The sequence below is a fragment of the Anguilla rostrata genome, chromosome 12 (genome assembly GCF_018555375.3).
Source record: "Anguilla rostrata isolate EN2019 chromosome 12, ASM1855537v3, whole genome shotgun sequence".
In the NCBI taxonomy this organism is placed as follows: domain Eukaryota; kingdom Metazoa; phylum Chordata; class Actinopteri; order Anguilliformes; family Anguillidae; genus Anguilla; species Anguilla rostrata.
In genome coordinates, this window is record NC_057944.1 from 32,015,414 (window position 1) to 32,036,052 (window position 20,639).

General features: G+C 51.3%; 1 protein-coding gene across 4 annotated transcripts in view; it reads right to left on the reverse strand.

The window, feature by feature from the left end:
* fndc3a (fibronectin type III domain containing 3A) overlaps positions 1–20,639 on the reverse strand; it is a 72,911-nt gene that overhangs the window by 44,015 nt on the left and 8,257 nt on the right. For 2 of the 4 annotated variants that reach the window (XR_010324441.1, XM_064301687.1), the window contains exon 2: positions 17,466–17,616. Coding sequence is in view for 3 of the 4 variants with exons in the window: in XM_064301687.1 (XP_064157757.1) it covers positions 17,466–17,576 (111 nt within the window). In the remaining variant the exon portion in view is untranslated. Of the gene's footprint in view, positions 1–4,282; positions 4,391–4,797; positions 5,188–17,465; positions 17,617–20,639 lie in introns of those variants that run through there. The other 2 variants (XM_064301689.1, XM_064301688.1) reach the window with 2 other exon arrangements.

A 20,639-nucleotide genomic window follows, 5' to 3' on the forward strand; every position in this document is an offset into this window, starting at 1 on the left:
CATGGGAATCGCTCTCAAGCAATTAAAATCTCAACAGTCCCTCCAAGCTTTTAAAAAAAAACGGTTAATTAAAATGAATACACCAATCTCAGCCTGCGCCTCAGGCCCAAGCCAACCTTGCGAAACGGCGGTACGCTCACAAAGACCCCGCCCTTCAGCGGATTGGGTGAGCCCGGCTCCCCCTCGGGCCGAAGGGGTACGGACAGAAAGGCGCATGAGCGGTCAGCTGGATGGGGCCAGAGTTGCCATGCGACGGTTTCTCGGCCTGATCTGGCCTTGGACTGGCTGAATCAGTCAGTGGGAAAGCTGCATCGGTCACTCTCGTTTCGTCAGTGACAGGACAGGTCACCCCCGACTGTTTTGCCCCGATTCTCCCTCTCTTTCTCTCTCTCTCTCTCTCTCTTTCCATCATCACTGGGCGACTGATTGCCGCTGTTCACAATCCTAACCCTCTCGCTGAAAACAGGAGATAAAGGCAGGGATAGAGAGAGAGCGAGGGAGAGACAGAGACGGAGTGAGAGAGAGAGAGACAGCGGCAGAAGAAGACAGAGTGAGGGAGAAAGAGTGAAAGAGCAATAGGGAAAGAGAGAGAGAGGGAGACAGAGGCAGAGAGAGGGCATGGAGTTTGCATTCATATCCGTGTGCGAACAAAACTGCTCTTCTAACAAATACAAACCAAAACTTAATATTTCCTCCGTTGACATTCTGTTGGGCAGCCTTGACTCTGGCTGTAAAAAAAACAGCGTCACAGCCAGGAACTCCATCACCCGCACGCTCCACTCACACCGCTAACCGCTAACTCCACTGTGTGGGGGGATGGGGGGGGGAATAATACAGAAAACTTTTTTAAAAGGCTACTCCACATTCACCATTTGCTGATGCACAGAAGTGCTTCTGAACAGAAAGACAGAATAAAAGGCCGTGGTTCGGAGGAGGCTGACGCACACAGACCAAGGTTTCTGCGGGAAACGTGTCTGGAATAATGGACCACTGAAGGTCTGCATCCAATCTCTCCCACTCACTCAAGGCTGTGGGTTCAGTAACATCTCATTAGTGAGCGCGTTCGCTCTCTCCGTCTCTCTCTCTCTCTGTTCCTCTCTTTCTCCCCGTCCGTCTCTCCCTCCCTCGCTCGCTCTACGCGCCGAACGGTCACGGCGACCTGTGGGGAGCACGACGCCCGAAACAGGCGCGAGTGAGCGAGCGAGGGAGCGAGCAGACTGCAGAAGTCTGCTCGCTCTCCCGACTGGCTGCCTCAGGGTAACGCTGCGATCAGCTCGCTACCGCTGCTGATCTGCGAGACGTTCATCCAGCCTACACCCCCCCCAGAGGGTGCTGGGGACCCAACCACAAAACCCCTCATCCAGCCTACACCCCCCCGAGCCACAAACCCCTCACCCAGCCTACACCCCCCTGAGCCACAAACCCCTCATCCAGCCTACACCCCCCTGAGCCAAAACCCCCTCACCCAGCCTACACCCCCTGAGCCCAAACCCCTCACCCAGCCTACACCCCCTGAGCCCAAACCCCTCATCCAGCCTACACCCCCTGAGCCACAAACCCCCTCACCCAGCCTACACCCCCTGAGCCCAAACCCCCTCACCCAGCCTACACCCCCTGAGCCCAAAACCCCTCATCCAGCCTACACCCCCCGAGCCCAAACCCCTCATCCAGCCTACACCCCCTGAGCCACAAAACCCCTCACCCAGCCTACACCCCCTGAGCCACAAAACCCCTCACCCAGCCTACACCCCCTGAGCCCAAAACCCCTCATCCAGCCTACACCCCCCTGAGCCACAAACCCCTCACCCAGCCTACACCCCCCTGAGCCCAAAACCCCTCACCCAGCCTACACCCCCCTGAGCCACAAACCCTCTTAGTCTAGACGAGCAGCAGACTCAGCACTGCATGTCCACATTAAAATGATTTTTTTTTTGTTTTGTTTTTTGTTTTTAAGAAACCAAAAAAATTCACAAAACATTTGATCTTCTTACCACCAAGTGTTCTGCTCAGTGGCACTAAAGGTTCCCAGCTAAGAGTTTCCTCTTAAAACCTACTCACAAAGCTGCTGAGACTAACTTTTAGAAGGGAACAGAGAGAACTCTTAAGCTTGGGAGTGTGGCCAGGGCTGACCTCGTTGCTATGGATGATGTGGCCTTTCTTAAATGAGCTTAATTACTATTCCCACAGTGATTGGCTGACAGGGGACGGGTCCGTGTCGACGAATTCATCACAGAAATACTGCAGCGGTAGAGGTACAAATCATGTCGCCATGTTCAAATAAAGATCCTTAAATAAGAATGCAGGCTAAGTGCCACTGATTTAACATAAAACCAAAAATAATTTACCGACTAGTCTATATGTCTGGCTAATTGTCCGCCTCTTGCATGTCTGGCAGATTGTAAAGTAATTTATGCACTGATACGCACTGAAACAGCCTTGTAATTATTATGTGAGAATAATAATGTTGGACAGCAACAAGCGACACCACATTTGCCCTACACAGGAAAACAAAATCCAAACCAAGTAGCTCTACTACACACCTAATCCTAATGTCTTTGCGATTGAGGCAGTACCTTTTAACAAAAAACTTGATATTATTAACCGTTTCTAAAACTGAACCAATCACAAGGCAGATTTCCAACCGCAGCCATTTTTAGGACTGTTTGTGACTTTGTGTTTAAGAAGTTGTCGCCATGGTTCTCCAGGTTGAAAAGACCGGGCCAAAACTTGTGTAGCCAATCAGGAGCCGGCAGTGCTCCAGCATATTAAAAACGAAACTGACCAATTTGTGGGCGGCAACCATTTTTTCCGGCTGGATATCTTGATTGACATTTATATGACGTAGCGGCACCTCCAAAAGGGAACTCTGACATCACGATTTGGGTGGGGGCCAGAGTGGAATGCAGAAAGCATTTTTCAAACGTTTGAGGGCAGCACCAACAAGTTTTCTACCAGTTTCTTCTGTCAAAATATATTATTTCATGTTGAAATAACAGTATAGATTAAAAGGTTTAATTATGAAGTAGGCATACAAACATGTTCACAGCTAAATGAAATAAAAAATCAAAAATTCTAGGGTGTAATTACCCTACGATGTTGTGAATATAGCCCAGATTCACTAACTGCTAGTGGTCTGCCACGTTCACTTTAACCGCTGGGCTGAACGTCAGATAATCCCTCCAACCCTACATTATTTCACGAAGCAGGATGACCGAGTAAAACCCAGAAAACCTCCAAATTCTGGAACAAGGAACGGACTTTTAAAAAAAAAGCTGTTCCAGGTTTTACAAAGCGCAGCTATCCACCTAACTCAACAATCCGGCTTCAGGAGATCAGGAGATCGGCGAGTACGATTGCTCTCCAGCCTCTCCCGTACGGCCGACCAGGCTCACAAAAATCCCTAAAAACAGCCCCCGTGGCCACACGCTGCTAATGGACGCCACGGGCTCTTCATCACGGCTACATTAACCTTCTGCTAAGCAGATTTTGGCCGGCTGCTTCCCCACCAAGGTCCAATTAGGGCCCCCCCCCCCGGCCTGGCCGTCCCTGGACAAATCCTATTAGGATTTTAGGCCTCTGCGCTCGGCCCCCCCCCCTGGTGAGAACGAGCACGCCGCTAACGCGCCGCAGTGCACACTGGGACAAACCGGCGTCGCTCACGAGCCGTCCGCTCCGAACGCTGCAGTGCCCCGACAAGCGGCTGCGGACTTGCGTGGTCCCGCTGTGTATTTTAGGACACATTTTAACGCACTCTGCGAGGGCGATGAGAGGGACGCGGGCGGGCAGACGGACGGGCAGGGCCGGAGGAAGCCAGAACGCGGCGGCGGCGCCGGCGTAGCGGCTCCGGTCCGGCGCTAACCACGCACTCACGATTCCCCCGGCAGCCACGCAAACACGCGCCGCTCTGCCCGCCGCGCTCCCCGCCGCGCTGACTCACCCGCTCTCACGCAGCGGCCGCGGGCGCGGGAGAAACGCCGCCGCGCTCTAACGTCTCCCCCCCGTAATCCTAATTAAGAGCACAGAGCCGAACATGGCCGAGCGCCACGCTGGCTGGCTGGCAGGCTGGCGCGACCGCGCGAGAGGAACCGCCACGTCACCGCTAACACGACCGCAGCGCTCCCGTTGTAAAAGGCTCTCCGGTCCCTTTTTAAACACCCTGCGAGCGCACGCGTCTCCTCTGACCCCCGCGAGAGAGGAGAGGGTCCGTGGAGGCACCGGCAGCGGCGGCAGGCGGACTGCGAGCGCGGGAGTGGCCGGCGACGGTTGCCGCGGCGCCGGTTACCTGGGAGCCGCAGCAGAAGCTGACCCCCCGCAGCATGCGGCCGCAGCTGCGACTCCGCTCCAGCGCAGCCGTGCTCTCTGCGGCAGCTTCCATTCATGAGTCCGCCACGCTCTCGCTCTCACTCTCACGCTCACACACGCCTCTCTCTCTCTCTCTCACACACACACACACACGCTCTCTCTCTCTCTCTCTCTCTCACACACACACACATGCACATATGCGCACAAACATACACACAGGCACATATGCTTACATACACACACACACACGTGGAGAGAGACAGAGGGAGGTCTTATTGAATTAAAGTCAAGATGCCCCTCTCTGGAAAGAGCGTGTGTGTGTGTGCGTGAGAGCATTTTGTGTTCTTTTTAACACGTTTGGTTTGCTTAATTTTGTTGCTAAATGAAAAGCTCTTTTTGGTGGAGCCTCCGGTCTGAGGGCCAGGAGAGCCCCCGCCCCCAAATCAGTCATGAAAACAGACCCCCAGAGACCAGGAAAACCCCGACGCCACTTACTGTCGCCCGCATCGCTCTCCCTCTGGCGCGCTCACTCGCTTTCTCTCTCATTCAGGCGTTGCCGTGGGTTACGCGCTCGCCGGTGGGGAAGAGTCCTGCGGCGGCCATGGCTGGCCGCTTCGCCCCGGGACCCGGGAAAACGCGGGGTCCTGACCCGAGAGGAGGGGGCCGTGCATGCGGCCCGTGTGCGGGCCCCCTGGCCTCCGGAACCCAGGGCCGGGCGCGAACGACGCGGAGGAGGAAGAGGAGGAGGACGAGGAAGACGCTACTGCGCGGTATCCAGTGGGGCTGCTCCGGTAGCCGGTGGTACGATCTCAGGCTCGACGCGCTCAGCTGCAAGCTGCTCCCTCTCTCTGTCTCTCTCGCTCTCTGTCTCTCCCTCTCTCTCTCTCGCTCTCGCTCACTCCCTCCCTCCCTCCCCGCCTGCCTGCCTGCCTCTCCGCGACCGTCTCCACGGCAACCCCTTCAACAAACACAGCGCGGCATCGTCCCTGTCCGCGGCAGCGGCTGATGGGCAGTGGTCGGTCGGAGGAAGGGTGGAGGAAGAAGAGGAGAGGAGAAAAGAGGGAGGAACGAGTGTAAGCTAAAGAGATCCAGCAATCGCTCATTCCACACATGGGGGGGGGGCAATTCACCTCTTTTCCTCTTTTCCCACCTTCCATCCCCCTCTCCTCCCCTTGTGTCTGTGCGTGACTCTGTGTGTGTGTGTGTGTGTGTGTGTGTGTGTGTCTGTGCGTGACTCTCAGTGTACATGCGTGCGTGTTTGCCTGCGTGTGACTTTGTTAGTGAGCGAGTGCGTGCTTGTGTGTGTGTGTGCGTGTGTGTGTGTGCGCGGGTGCGTGTCTGGAAGTGATCGTGTTCACACTAAAATATGAGCCTCCTTCGTCCCCAAAGTGAATTTCATTTCTTTTCTTTTTTTTTTCTTCTCTTCTTTGGAGTCGTGAGCATGCACAGCTGACAGGGACTGCCGTGTCCTCCCTCTCTCACTCCCCCCCTTCTCTGTCTCTCTCGCTCTCTCACTCGCTCTCCCTCACTCTGTCCCTCTCCTTCTCTTTCTCCATCCCATCCTCAGGCTACTTCCTCTCTCTCCCCCTCCGGCCCCCGCTCTCTCTCGCCCTCAGACTGGCACCCTGTATGTGCTGCATTAGCAGCTCGGTCCATGCTGGAGATGAGGGGACGGGCGCTCAGTAGCCGCCGTGGCGAGCGGGGATAGCGCTAGCCTTCGGCGACGCCGCGGCTGCCGTCTGTCCATCACGCGGGACCACCGGCCGCAGAGGGGGCGGCGCCAGCACCCGACCCCGCCCCTAGATCATGCTAGAACACCGTGGACTTTGCACAAAATCCGCCCGTCCTTTCACAGCAATTTGAGGTTTTTCTTTCTTTACTCATTTTCATTTATTCCTCTTATTCAGGCAGGAGAGGCGCTGACGGGGGTGACAGCCCGGGGATGTGGGGGGGGCGGGGAGACAGCCAGGGGGGCGGAGGGGGGTGTGGGGGGGGGTGACACACGAGAGAATGACACGCCAGTGACTCCGAAAACCTCCGCCAGGCCCCGGGACGCCGCAGCGCTCCCACGCACCCGAGCCCGCCTCACACTCAGGCTCTCCGGACGGACGGGGGGGGGGCTTCTGCCCAACACCGCTCTGTCACCACGGCAACCACGCGCCAGCCGCCAGGATTCCTCAGATAACAAGGGAACCTGTGGGGGCTGGGATCGGGCTGGGGGTGGTGGGGGGTGGGGGGGGTGGGGGGATTAATGAGTAAATCTTAGCAGCGCACTCAAGGTGAAAATGCCACAGCCAACCCCCCCCCCCCCCCCCCACCATGCCCTCCTCCACTACAGGAAGAGAGGAAAGATGCGTTACTTTTCCATTCCACTTTCCCCGCATCACTGCCGCACTGATAATTATGTGGAACATCCTGCCGCTGCGATTCGGAGAGTGGAAAACTAACGCAGGCCTCGACAGTAAGGAGTGCCCGCTGGCCCAGGGCCACTCTGAGATTGGCTCAGGCCAGTTGATTGATCTGTCTCTTGCCCAATCGAGCCAGTACCCAAAATAAGTCTCGTCCGAGTCCTGGAAAGAACACTAAAACTTTATCATTTCTGTACCGACACCGCGTCATCAATGACGAATGTTGCAGCTTGATCGTTCATTAATATTTGCACCAACGATTTCTCATAAATAACTTACTCTACTGCTTTCCTTTCTCTACTGAAACATGGTTATCAATAACTACATTAGCCTTCATTCAGTTTTCTACCAATGCTCGCTTACCAGTAACTAACCTAAGCCTAACAGCTTGGTCATTCACTCATATTCGACCAGGAGTTTAAGACCATGATCCCGTGTGAGAAACAAGATGAGGTCTTCAGCTGGCACCATGCAGGCCTTTTAGAAAATGGCCACCAAACAAGATGTCGCCACTTCTTCATCAAAACGTGACTTAAATTCAATCAAACCATAATCACGTTCACACCTGCAATCAACACCAACATGGACTTAGCCAGCCTTCACTGCCCTGCCGAGGGTTTAGAAAAGCGATGGGAACGTTGGGCTCAAAAGTGTGCGGCGTGAAATCCGCTTCTGCACGTTAGTTTCAAACAAACCGACAGGAAAGCAGGGGGACCGGCATCTCGGAAAGCTCCTTAAAATACGTCCACCAGGGTTAAGGAAACAGAGCTGGCTCAAAGACACGTAAATCGAAAAGGTTGCCGGGTTCTGAAAACAAAACTTTATTATCCATATATACTGCAAATGTGCACGACAGGCACTCATAGGATACAGTGTATACCAAGCTGGGGCTGTCTAATAAAAAGGCAGTCTAATTATTTCTGTACATAGGACTGGTGAGCCAGCAGTGTCCCCATGTCTTATACGGAAGAGGGGGGAATTTTAGTAGATGTTAGAGAGGTCAAAGGTCACAGGTGTAGCCTAGGAGAGCACCACAGAGAAATGCAGAACTGGCCCGTGTCACCCTGGGAGGGAGGATTTCATTCAAAAGGGAAGTCCGTTCCACGTTTCATTGCTCAATAGAGTCGCGTCCACTTGGCGCACTGCAATCCACCCGGCCAGAGGCCTGACTTACAGGACGATTCAGCAGAGATGGGACGTTCACACACAAGCAACATACTACAGACAGCACCACAGCTGAGAACCTCGAACAGTGTACGGAATAACAATATGCTTCCAGTTCTTTGTTCAAAAAAAATAAATAAATAAACATTTTAAGACGGTCAGCGTTTGACCAGACCGAAAGACGTTTCCTGGCACTAGTCCCGTCTGCCGGTCTGCCTGCTGGTCAGCCCGTCTGCCATTTTGCCATCCTGACATCCTGACGATAGATAGATGCTGCAGTTACGCGAGCGACTGCACCCAGAGAGGAGGAAACTGCAGTCCGAGCAGGAGCAGCAGCTGAGAGGGGTGGGTGGCAGAGTGAGTTTTGCAAATAAACCTTTAGGAAATTGATCACACGCCCCCAGGCCCGCGAGCTCGGGCCCCGCTCTGCCTCCTAAGCGCTTTCTGTTTGTCCCCCTCCCCCTCCGCGTTTTTTTTTTTTGGCTGTTGAATGCCAGACCGGCCCACACCGGCGCAAACACAATTAGTCCGTTAGACGCAGCCCCATGCATAACGGGCGCAGCCCGGAGCCGGAAACGAGCCCCCCCCCCGGTCCGCCCGCGAGGGGGCGATTAGCACGGGCCCGCTAGCCGCGCCCGGGGCCGGCGCTAATCCCCGGGAGACGGCGGCTGCGGCGGCTGACATTTGGGCGGCGCTGGGCGCGGGGCGGCGGTGACTCAGGGGTCAGGTTTCTGCCCCGTTTGTTCCCGTTAATTGTTTACCGCGCGGTGACGCCGGCGCGGGGGAAAGCGGACCCGGCCGTGACGCGGGAGCGGCGGAAAGGCAGCAGCCCGTGACGGGCTTTCCTGTCCCCATCGATCCCCGCAGGACTCGCGCGTCACCAACGCAGGCCAGCCCAGCCGCAGCAGCCCTGCTCCTGCTCTCTCTCTCTGTCTGTCTGTCTGTCTGTCTGTCTCTCTCTCTCTCTGTCTCTCTGTCTCTCTGTCTCTCTGTCTCTCTGTCTCTCTGTCTGTCTGTCTGTCTGTCTGTCTGTCTGTCCGGTCGCCTCTCTGCTCTCTCTCTCTCTCCTGTCTCCTATCTCTCGTCTCTCTGCGCTGACATTTGGCGCCTGTCGCGCGTGCTCAGGTCTCTTCTGCCTTTGTTCCGTCTAATTGTTCTCGTCTCGTCTGCCTCTGTCTCTGAACTGACTCTCTGTCTCTCTGCCGCGCAGCATGCACCTCGCTTTCCTCGTCCCTCATCGTCTCCTCCTGACTCTCTCTCCTCTCTCACTCTACTCTCTCTCCTCTGCTCCTCTCTCTCTCGCTCTCACTCTCTCTCTCTGTCTCTCACTCACACACGAGTGTGCACACAGACACACACACACAGACACACACACATGCACACGCACATACACACACACGCACACACGCGAGCGCTCACACACACACACACACACGCACGCGAGTGCACACAGACACACACACATGCACACGCACATATACACACACGGGAGCGCTCGCGCTCAACACACTAAAAGACATGCGCCACACACTAACACACACACACACAGAAACACAAACAGAGGTCTCTGTGGCGTGCCCTGTCACAAATATTATGCTGCCATCTAGCAGAGCTCAATCGCCCCCATCCGGAACATTCTTCCACACTGTGCTCTTATTAAAACCCCCGCAGAGCTTACACACACACACACACACACACACGACCACACACACGCCGTCCACTCACACACACACACACACAGCTGCACAGCCTACAACCACCCAAACACAACATAATAGCATATCTATAGGACCATATCGACCCTTGCTGCTGTTCTATAGGACTGGACCATACTGTACCTTCCTGCAGTTCTAGGCTATAGGATTCTCCCTTCTCTCGTCATTATTAATATTACTATCAAAATAATTTATTATAAATGATAAAATTCTCATTATTATTGTAACCACAATCATGATTCTTCTTATCATTATCCTTATTATATTACTCTTAAATTCTATAATATCATTTTTATTATAATTGCTATTATTATTGTTGTGATTTCTAATCATCATCATCACCATCTAGGAGGACGAGATATATGACAAGATATTAAATATGGAATCTGCATCTCACAGGACCCAGATCAGCTCCTGACCCATTAAATGCCTCATTACTACATACCCAATATTCACATGTAACTGCACAGGCCATGAATCTCAGTCCAATGCAATTTTACGCAAGGATATGTATAATAATAACAGTAATAAAGCATTGCTTTATTAGGACCCTTTTCTGGCTCATTATCGCAGAGCACTTCAGCGTGAAGAGGCTGTGACTCACCTCCAAAGCGCCGCGCCCATCTGAGTGATGCACGGCAGCCATTTTGCACCAGAACGCTCACCACGCGTTGGCTGAGGCGGAGGGGCGGGGCCTAAACCCAGCGTGAAACCTCGCTATGGCTTGCATGCCTGCAACAGAGCTGCGCTGGGTCCTGCAATGGACTGCGCTGGGTTTGCACTGGACTGTGACTGGGGCAGCACTGGGGCTGTGCTGGGACTGTGCTGGACTGCGCTGGGGCTGCACTGGGGCTGCACTGGGACTGTGCTGGAGCTGCGCTGGGGCTGCACTGGGACTGTGGTCTCATAAATCACAGTGAATAGACGGGGCCCTCATTTCAAATTGCGAGTCAAAGGGGGCATGGGGAGGGGCATTTGAATGAAGCACAAAATTATTTTCCCTCCCTGAGCAGGCTTTACAAAAAACATAAAATAAACAAAAGGAAATTGGACGCCGACAACACCCACTTAATAAATAATTCCCCGTCGACATCAGCAGCGGCAAAAATGAAAATATTATTCACGGGAAGGGTGGCGAGGACCACCACCTCGTGGGTGGGGTGGGAGTCCTCCGCCTTCTATTTAACCCGCACGGTCACAGACGCGCACAGTGTGAGGGCACGTTGCTATGGCAACCTCGCAAGGTGAACAGAGAGAACGCAAAAGGGACAGAGAAAGTAGAGGGGGAAATGAAAACGTCAATCAGGGCTGCGACATCAGCGGTGACATCACGAGACAGCTAGCGGCCAACGCTAACACGCGCTCCCGAATACGGACCTTGGCCTGACCGGGGGGACCGCCTACATCACCGGACCGGTCCTTCTGTGGAAGAAAAAAGGGAACTGGGTTACCGAATCAGAAGGCTGCAGGTGCCAGGGTTCAAAGCCAGGAAGTTGAGATCATTAAAAAAATGGCAAGGGCAGTGAATCAATGCAAAGACGTTGCATCACTTGGAAACAAATTTTGCAATTATAGCTTAATTACTGTTTGCTGGCCTGATTCCGGCTTACTTACCAAAACTAGTTTTGTCACCAAGAGTGCAAATGATACACAGCTATCGCAGCAGACCCCAGGAACACACCTTGCTTCCTGGAGGTGGCGTCTGACGCGTTAGCTGCCCCACCCCCCCCCGCACCCCCCCCACCCCCCAAACCCCCCCACCCCACCCCTGCGCAAGGAAACAGCCAACAAAGAAAAGGCTGAGAATGCACTCGCAGCTGTGGGAATGCTCGTCTAGGACACAGGCGCAGGAGATCTACCATCGTGCAGGTTTTCCGTTTCAAACCCTACTCTGACCCACTGGACTCTACTCATCAGCAGCTCGAAAGAGATCTCAGGCAGTGGAATGAGGTGCGTTTCTGTAAGGGCTGGAGTGAAAACGCCACGGGACGGCAGATCTGCAGGAGCAGGGTTTGGGCTGCCGCTGCTCGTAAAAGAGCAGGTGGAGGCACTCAGGCTCTCCTGCAGCGCTGGTCTCCCCGGATGAGGCGGGCTGCTGAATGAATGTTATGCAAGGCAATGCAAATAAACAAAGGGCCCAGCCAACGTGCGTCACGCGCTGAGAGACCGGCCACGAGCGGGGCGAGCGGCAGAAGCGGCTGCACACCTGGACCGACGGGCTGGTAAATAAGAGGCTGATTCATCGGCTCGAGCGGCGGCGGCGGCCGTAAACGAGCGGAAAAGGTGAATCACTGCGCGCTCCGCTCCGGTCCGCGCCGACTGGCTGCGCCTGTTCCCAAACAACAGCGCAATCTCCCCGGGCTGGAGGAGGAGGGGGATAGGAGCAGTGCTAAGCCGTGCCCCCCACGCCCCACCAAAGACTGATACACAGGTGGCCTACAGAGATACAACACACAAACAGAAAGACCTACACAAACGAACACCAGGAATCCCCCTTTCTGCACCACACACACACACACACACAAAATGATCGACACGCACACACACACGCACACACAAACACACATGCACAGCATTCACAGACTGTTAACTCACACACACACACACACACACACAATTACTACACATTCATTCAGAGCAGCAAGCACACACACTCAGGCCTGAAGGGGTCGGCCATATGACCTCCTAACATTGGCACCAGTACAACCCCAAGCCATTACACACCTTTCCACACAAAGCCTCTCGATGTTCCCTCAAACGTCTGCGCTCTTTAGGCGAGTACGGAATCGTCACTATAATGTTGTGGGCTGAACGAGTCCTGCTCAGTTAATTCCGACTGAATGCATGAGCTACGCAAGAATTGGGCATTCTGGCTCTTTATTCCGCTTCATCAAGCCTCGTTAAGCAGATTCCTATAATTTATTAAGGATAAATAGTACTTAACAAGCATAAAATATTTCTCTAAATTAGATTCCCACCCTTTTGCCCGTAGTTGGCACGTACGACAACATTCACGTTTGCGCAACGTGGGGGTCTAGCTCTTTTGTCATTGTAAATTAAGCATTTTTAGGCAGAAACAATGTTTGACGGGCATTAAATGGATTTGTCTTTACATTATAGCCTTGCCTCGTCCTTAGTCGAAAGCTGGTATTCAGGAAAATAGTCAACAATGGTGAAACTGAAGCCAATTTTTTTTGAGCCTTTAAAACAAAACGCACAGCAAAACAGTGCGATAAGTACACTATCATGTAGCTACGCGGCCAAATATCTGAAAACAGAATTGCGATGGTTTGGCCATAGGCTTACAGTCAATCATAATTACAATCATTAACTGACTCCTAACTGTGCACAAAGCTCACGGGGTCTGATGCACTAATTGGCATAGGAGTACAACGGCACAAAGGGAATTATCATTAACCCCATATGAGCTACCCCCCCCCTTTCAAACCAGCAGAGATAATTAATCCTTCTCCGGAGCAATACAGACCGAACATGAAACATCCACAAGCCTGTGGTGAAAGAACATCTATTTGTGCTTACTAACATCCAGGGATGACCTTCTCCTTTTGGGATCCTAATGAAGCAGGGAACACTTTGTATTTATAAGCCTATTTCCAGCGTGTGCGGAAACTCACAAAAAGATAATTAATCCGCTAACAACCAAAATCAAGTGATCGAGCAGCAGATGCCGGGAGAACGGTCTTTACTTCCTTTTCTCGCGGAGCAGCTGCCCAACAGGGCAATATAAAAAAAGCCTTAGGTTTCTCATGCGGACGATTTTTTAAATCACTTTATTTTATTTTGTTTTTCATCGGTCGTTTCCCCGGCCGTGTACTGGCCGACTCACTTTAACGGCCTTTAACTGACGCAAACTCAGCCCGTTAAACCGCAGGCCCGGGAGGAGATTTACGACCGCGACCGAAACGGTTTTCTTGCTATTTAGCTTCTCAATCAGCCGCGGGGCGAGCAGGGGACGTGGCGCTCGTGCTCAAGCGCTCACTCGAGCTGGTTTCCAGCAGAAATACGCAAAATGCGTCGGTTACGAAATAGCTCCAAAATAAATGCATCTGTAAACTACAAAGGTGTGGTTTGCTTTGCAGGTGGCACAGACGAATAAACTAGTAAGAGACCCTTACATTTTTCTATAATAATGATAACTACAATAACTGATGATAAATAGATACGATAAAATAATTGTTATACAAATAAATGACTTAATCTAGCTGCAAGCAGATATTTGTTACATTAGTCAGACCCCCAGGTTCAGTCACTTCACCTCTTACAACCACACCGCTGCTCACTCTCACACCATTCTCCACCATTCACCCTCTCCTACCTGCCATGGCCTCCCCATCTTTCACTATCTCTCCATTCACCAGAGCCAGGCCAACACAGCCCATTCACCCAGAGCCAGTCCAACACAGCCCATTCACCTAGAGCCAGGCCAACACAGAATATTCACCCAGAGCCAGGACAACACAGACTATTCACCCAGAGCCAGGCCAACACAGACTATTCACCCAGAGCCAGGCCAACACAGACTATTCACCCAGAGCCAGTCCAACACAGACTATTCACCCAGAGCCAGGCCAACACAGACTATTCACCCAGAGCCAGTCAAACACAGCCTATTCACCCAGAGCCAGGCCAACACAGACAATTCACCCAAAGCCAGGCCAACACAGACTATTCACCCAGAGCCAGGCCAACACAGCAAATTCACCCACAGCCAGGCCAACACAGACTATTCCAATGAGCCACCTCTCTACCAACTGGCCTCTTCTGCTGCTCAAAACATCAGGGTCCAATCTGGACTAGTGTGTTCAATAATTCAAAGAACAGCTGCTTAGTTTTACATAGATATGTTTTCAGGGAAATAATATCCTAATAATCCTCGTCGTTTAGGCGTAGCCTACGTATAACTGACTAATTGTCAGATACATCGTAACAAACGGAATAATAACCCATTCTGCCCGAAAACCCCTCAGACTGTAATTAGCCATTACTCAGAATGTCAGTCTTCGCCTTGCACAATAGAATTTACACCCAAGTAAGAAGAGCAAATTTCACACGCAATCTGATAACAGCAGACCCACCCAAAGACAGTGAATCACATACTCATCTCTCGAACGGCAGACCCCACCCCGCAGAATTTCCTTTCTTTTATTCATTTCTTCAAATACAGCTTTTTGTGAAGAGAAAATGTAAATATGATCTCTAATATGGCAAACATTACAACACATGGGCTACATTCAGAATGACAATAAAATGACAATTTGAAAATATATTCGAATCTTGGAGTGAAATTATACTTTGTTATTATGCAGCAAAAAAAAACAAAAAAAACAAACATTTATGCTATTAAAAAAAAGTGCACCTATGGAGAATGTATTGGAAAACACTGTTATTATCACAACCTGTTTGGCACGATAGACTAATTATCAGCACACTGTCTGTGGTTCACTGTGCGATGATAGATGGTGATTGCTAGCCTCATTGTCATTATCATAATTTTGAAAAGCATCATCGGCATAACAGACCAAATGCATTCTCCCGCTTGACAAATGAAGAATAAGGAACAAACAGCTGCCATTAAAAAAATAAATAAAATAAAAAAAACATGATTTGGAGCAGAAGGGCTCTGAAGTGCTTCCTGTATAAGACGGGATGGGGGGAAGACGGGGCCCAACAGCTGTGAATGTGGAACCCGCTGCACGTTACACACTCGATGAAGCGCCGTGTAGAAAAACGCACGCCTGCTGTCCCGGCATCGCAGCACCTCAGCGCACACAGACGCTACAGGACACCAGAGATACGGGAACTGTGCGTGACAAAACCCGCCTTGCACTCGAAACGGACCTACCCCGCGACTCGTAAAACCCCTCCTCCTGAGCCAGTCCATTAAGCCAGTTACATTCTCTTAAATTTAATCAGCGTATAAACCGGTTCTACATTTTAACGTGATTTCACAGTTTGTTTTTGTAAAAGCCGGTGAAGCAACGCTCTCCCGTCACTCCCAGGAAGGTGTCCCGGACGTGGAAACGTTGGGCATCCTGGTTCATTACAGGTAACGCGTTCCTGAGCTCTCCTTATTTCGGGGTCACCCCGCGGGGGAGTCCTCCATGTGAGGACCCTTCTGTCTGCATCTGGGACGGTCCTGGCTGGGAGGCGGCCATGTTGTCCCCTTTCACCCGCTGGGCTGAAGCAGGTTGGTGGCTTTATTTATTTATTTATTTATTTACTTTGCAGCCGTTGCTCTTGACCGTTTGTGATAACTGTAAGAGCTCTACAAAGTGGGGGTGCGTCCGCGGGAACATGCCGCAGTCTGCAGGTAATCAGCGGACGAACAGCAACCCAGCTAGAGCGCGGCGCTTGGCCATTCATTTGAAATAACATAACCATCAGAACCCCTTACAAGGCATCAATAAAACAACACCGGTAATGTGAAGCACCATCAGCTAAAAGCCCGTTTCATAAACACTTTAGACTCGTGTTAATTTATTCAGCCTCCCGTGCTGGGGCACAAAAGGGAATTTGGAACGTAGGGCTTGTTTTACGACAGGCATTTGGGCAGTATAACTAATGCACTCCTATCTGCCAAAAAAAAAACAACCCATTCGTTAAATGAAATGCTATAAAATCGGAACGCTGTGCGGTTTGACTGGCTTCAGACAGAGAGAGGGCCGCTGCTGGTTCTGGATGAAAGGAAGAGATTTGGGAATATCTGTGCAAAGGCTTGTTTACCTGCAGCCGCTGAGCGAGTCTGAATGTCGTTCAGAGGATGTTCAGGGCCAGTGTGAGTCACGGCGCCATTAAATGAGACCTTGTGGGACTATGGGAGTGTTGTATGAAATAAATACAAATATCCATACAAAAACAGGAGATTGTATGTTATCTACAGGGAAAGATCATCAGAGAAAAGATGTTCTTTAATCTTTAATTTAATCTAGCTCACAGTTTGTTAAATCTCTCAGGAATATGATCACCCGACAGCTTCCCTTCTACCTCTGCGCTTGACGTAAAGATGTCATCTCTGAGCTAACTGAAAATAACTAAACCATTTTAATATAGAACTATTGTTTCTGTTCATTCTTCCCATAATTCCACACTATCACGGCAGCAGCAGAGAGCCTGAACTGACAAATACACTCCACTAGAGGGCAGTAAACACTGGGTTTTACTGCCCTTCACCAGAGGTGGTCCCAAACTGGTTTTTTTTTGTTCTTTTTTGTTTTAGGACCAGAGAAGAGTCCACCAGGAGGGTTCCATATTTCAAATGCATATTATAATCTTTCAGATGAAACAAATTTACGTAACCTGGATTATATTATGGTCTTTGTACTTTGACATATTTATACTGCACCAGGTACATGTCCGATGAAGAAATGGCACACAGGCACTCCTATCAATTGCTCAGTTGAAACAAACGTGCCTATTCAAAGCACAACTTAATCAAAAATTCTCTCATAACAGCCATGTCATTAACAACTGAAATAAATACAACAGCCCATGATAAAAACCCAGAGTGGGAAGACGCTCTGACGTAGGTTAAAGTAATTTGATCCGTCAACAAAAGCCGCACATTCATACGCCAAAAACCATCCAGTAATATGAGCACAGGCTCAGGAATGGAATATGAAATTAAATATAAAAGGCAGGAACATTAGGCAGGAATATTAGACAGGTAGCCTGTCATGTGACAGGGGAGGCCTAGTTTCATGTGCAACCCAGCTTCATTTACAACATGAAAATTGGAGAACTGGTCAGTCACATGACAGGGGAGGCCCAGTTACATATGCATCTCTGCTTTGTTTATGACAAAAACATCAGGCAGCCAGTCAGTCACATGACAGGGGAGGCCTGGTTCCATGGTTACCTGTTGTGGGCCGTCACCGTTGGCCATGGTGGGCGGGAGGGGCGGGGCAAGGAGCGGGAGGTCAGGGCTGTGCAGCTGGCCGGAGTCCAGAGAGGGGCTGTGGTCCGCCATGACGCCCTCATTCACACTGGAGTGGAGGCACTGCGGACTCCTGCAACAGAGAGCAATTTCATCATCATCATCACAATTATAATCATATCGCCATGACGCCCTCATTCACACTGGAGTGGAGGCACTGCGGACTCCTGCAACAGAACGCGACTTCATCATCATCATCATCATCATCACAATTATAATCATATCGCCATGACGCCCTCATTCACACTGGAGTGGAGGCACTGCGGACTCCTGAAACAGAACGCAACCTCATCATCATCATCATCATCGTAACAATTATAATCATATCGCTATGATACCCTCACACACCCGGCATGAAGACACGGACTCCAGCAACAGAGCGTGACTTGATCATCATCATCATCATCATCACCACCGACATCATCATAAAATGTATTATAATGCGCCCTTCTCTACATGTACACATACTAACTGTAACAGATCAAATGCCGTTGCTATACTCTACCCAGGGACGCAGATGGAAATGAGCTGCTCAGATACATCCGCTAAATTGAGCTGGCACATTTGGCATTACTGTGGATGTCGAGTGCTGCGCTCCCCCTGCCAACTAAATGCGGCAGATTCATGGACATAAGAGAACATGAGCGACCAGAGCTCAGGATCACCACAATCCTCCTCTTAATCATCACTGCTGTCATCGCAGGTGCTGCCGTCATGTCCGCTACACCGAACGCTGCCGTCGCCATCGCAGCAGCCGGCGTCAGATCCTTAACGCGTTCAGTCGTTTCCGTGACGTCAGCGAGACGCGGCTGGCTTTCCCCTCTCGGGCGCCGGGACCGTCTCGAGTGGCTGCGTGCCGGCGAGCTCCCAGCGGGCGACTCGATCAATGAGCTCCGCGGCGCCGCTCGCTTGGCTAACGCGCTCGGCTAAGCCGCCGCTTCGGCTGACCGCCGCTGACCGCTGCTGACCGCCGCTCGGCTGAACCGCCGCTCGCTGACCGCTCGCCGGCTGACCGCCGCTTCGCTGACCGCCGCTCGCTGACCGCCGCTTCGCTGACCGCCGCTGGCTGACCGCCGCTTCGCTGGCTGACCGCCGCTGCTGACCGCCGCTGCTGACCGCGCTGCTGACCGCCGCTGCTGACCGCCGCTCGCTAACCGCCGCTGCTAACCGCCGCTTCGCTAACCGCCGCTCGCTAACCGCCGTTCGCTAACCCCCGCTCGCTGACCGCTCGCTACGGCTAACCGCTCGCGGGCCCCATCCCCGATAATCGGCCAAGCCGACCGGTGTTTTCCTCCTCTCGTACACGCGCGATGATTCACCAGCCTCAGTCTGCCGTCACGCCCGACACACCCTCATACACCCTACCCTCCCCCCCACTCTCCACCGCACCCCGGAAAACACCAGTCTTAATGCTCAAAACACAGTTCTGTATTTTCAATGCAACTGGGTGTGCAAAACAATTCATTTGCAGGCAGATTACATAATTACACTTAGGTGGGGCAGCAGGAAGTTATGAAAATTAAGAAGCTGGGTTCTTACAGCTAGACACTTGTATCTTACTTTACCGGAACTGCTTCAGTAATTAATGCAATGGTATGCATACATGTTGGCTATAAAAACTGCTTTTTAAATTTTATTTATTGTTGTTTTTTTAAGCACAGAGGTCAGCCTCCGGCCAATCAGACAGGGAACAGAATCACCTGAGCCTCTCCATTCGTTAATACTGCTGACTGACAGGCAGAACAGGCCATAGTGTAAGAATCCGGTTCAACGGTCAAACTCAACAGAAGAGAGTGCAACAGTACTATGCCAACTCCAACTCTACACCTTCTGCAGTTGTGTGTCACCCCCCCCCCCCCCTCACCCAACCTCACCCCACCCGTACCCCCTTTCTCCATTACAGAACCTTCTGGAACAGAATGAGTTAACCTCACCTAGCGTATATTCCAACAGGGAGAGAGAAAGAGAAAGAGAAAGAGAAAGAAATGGTGAGAGTTATTACTGTGGATCACAGTCTGTCGAAGTGAACAAGCCAGAGAGACGCGTGTGAAAAGCGTTCTGAACCCACGGAAGTGCAGAGTTTGTGCTGCCATGTTGTACAAGATTGGATGCGGTCAAGAGGCTAGGGAAAAGGGGGACCCTTAAATGGTCAGGAAGTCCGAGCTGGGTGCGGGTCGTCCACTTAGCGCGTGAGATACACCCCCTTCCTTCCCTTCCCCCGTGACGCACAGTGACTAGGCAGTGACGCAAACTGTCCCCGACTGGTCCACAAAATATTCAATTATAGTCCAAATGACAAAATCACTTCATAAATCGGCACATGGGGAGACATTAGACTAAGAAATAACATCTATCGCAACAACATGATACTGTGGGGGGGGAAAAAAATGATCGTCTTTGTATTTTAACAGTTTCGGTATCATCGACACTGAAACGGGTGGCTGGAAGACCTAGACTGGGGCCAACGGCACAGCTGACAGTGATCACCGTCTCTCAGCAAGACCAGGAAGTCAGCTTCAGAAACAAAGCCCTGTTCTGGCTGCTCGGTCATAACCCACAAATTACTGCCAGCTGGTATTAAACTGAACACAGGGAAAGGAAGAGGAGAAGCATCTCACGATGACTAATCTTCACAGAGCTAAAACAAAACCTCAATCCACAGCTAGGCCCCCCCCAGCTTCTTTCAAACACAGGCTATCTTTTGTATCCGACCACTGACCATCTTGTCACTGTGTCAGGCATTTCAAAGTGTCCAAAGTTAAAAATGTGGGTTTTTCAAGTCCTAAGTGATAAAACCAATGAACTGACAAGAACTTCAAAGCTGAATATATCAGAAATCTAGAAATGGCAGACAGAACCCTGTAATTCTCAGGCCACCAAATGTTTATATATTTACAAAAAAAAAACATCCACTGACTGTAACCCTGACTCATGTCCTCCAGAACCATGGCCTAACCTTAACTCGCAAAGCCTGCAGAACATTTCCTGAATGGCAAACATCACTTTTTTTTTTTTTTTTTTTTGCATTTAGCAGACTCTTATCTGGAGACTTATACACACTTACATTCATTAGGCTACATCTTACATTCAGTTACT